We start from the raw sequence: 1,259 nt of genomic DNA on the forward strand, positions 1-1,259 counted from the left end.
TAGGCAAGTACGGTAGCCTTGGTGAGTGCAATGTTACGTAAAGTAGCTGTGCACAGTAGCCACATCAAGCACATTTTACATGTACAGTACCCATGCCAATTGCAATAAACACATACAATAGTATTTTCATGAACAGTTTTCAGGCACAGTAGATGTATCAGATACGCTCAGTGCAAAGATTAGTTTTGCGAAGTATCGTATGTATGCACAGTTGCTACAGTAACTTGTACAGGAGCCGTATCAAGTACTGCACTACAGCCGCATGCACAGCTGCCGTGTCACGCTCCGCCTCTACAGCAGCACACTAGACAATAGATGAGCCCAATGAGGGTTTTCCTCAGTTTACAGTTACCCAGAATTATGACTAAAGAGGTAAGGGCTGGGGAGCTAGAAATTATGAAAGTATGGGTTACGTATGCAGGAGTCCCTGGTACGACCACATTAAAATGTACGAGCCACTGAGAGATGAACATCAAGACGTAGAGGGTGAAAAAAGACGTCATTGTTCTCATAGCACAGTAGTAAGGATCCAGGCAGGATCTTCGGAAGCCGTCTTCACTGTGCCTCATAAGCGTCAGGTGAGTGCAGATGAACCTGAGAATTGTCACAGTGGAGAAGGTGATCATTGCCAAGCACAACGAGGCCACAATGGTGTTCATTAGGAGGATGCTGGACAGTCCTCTCTTCTGCACCCAGGAAAGACTGGGACCTTCTTCGGAGGCATTAGGAGATGCAATGATGGAGGCGTTCACAACTGCATCCCCTTTGGTCGTGAGTAGTAAATCGGTGGTGAGGATGACTAGTCCGCCGCTCATAGAAATGAGGATGCATCCCAAGAGTAGCCAAGGTACGGTCCCCGGAAGCTTAATCTTCAGCCTCATGAAGGATGGACTGTTGATATTCAGGATCTTCACGCAGCAGTAGATGGACAGCACAGTGGCACAGAAGACGCTGCAACAGCGCAGGCAGAACATGACAAGGAGAAGAAATTTGAGGACGTGATCCTGCTCGTACGTTTCTACCCAGAACCTACCGCATATTCTGCATGCAAAATAAATGCACAAGTGGGCAATGTTGGCAGTGGCCAGGCTGACCAAGATGAGCTCTAAAGAGTAGAGATCAAGTCTTTTGAGCCAGTCAGTGAAAATCACAGTGAGGATGAACAGGTTGCCCACCTCTCCGAAGATGAAGAAGGCACCATGAAGGGACAATGCAGATAAATCTCCAGAAGCGAGCAATCTGCCCTGTGGCTACTCTGT

The 1,259-nt window shown here is 47.6% G+C and overlaps 1 protein-coding gene across 1 annotated transcript; it reads right to left on the bottom strand.

Annotated features, from left to right (window-relative positions):
• Positions 1-278: 278 nt before the first annotated feature.
• On the bottom strand, positions 279-974 carry LOC146813363 (taste receptor type 2 member 2-like). The gene has a single exon (XM_085615391.1). The coding sequence runs from the start codon at positions 972-974 to the stop codon at positions 279-281; it is 696 nt and encodes a 231-aa protein (XP_085471517.1).
• Between the last annotated feature and the right edge of the window lie 285 nt (positions 975-1,259).

Source organism: Triturus cristatus, chromosome 7 (assembly GCF_964204655.1).
Source record: "Triturus cristatus chromosome 7, aTriCri1.1, whole genome shotgun sequence".
In the NCBI taxonomy this organism is placed as follows: Eukaryota; Metazoa; Chordata; class Amphibia; order Caudata; family Salamandridae; genus Triturus; species Triturus cristatus.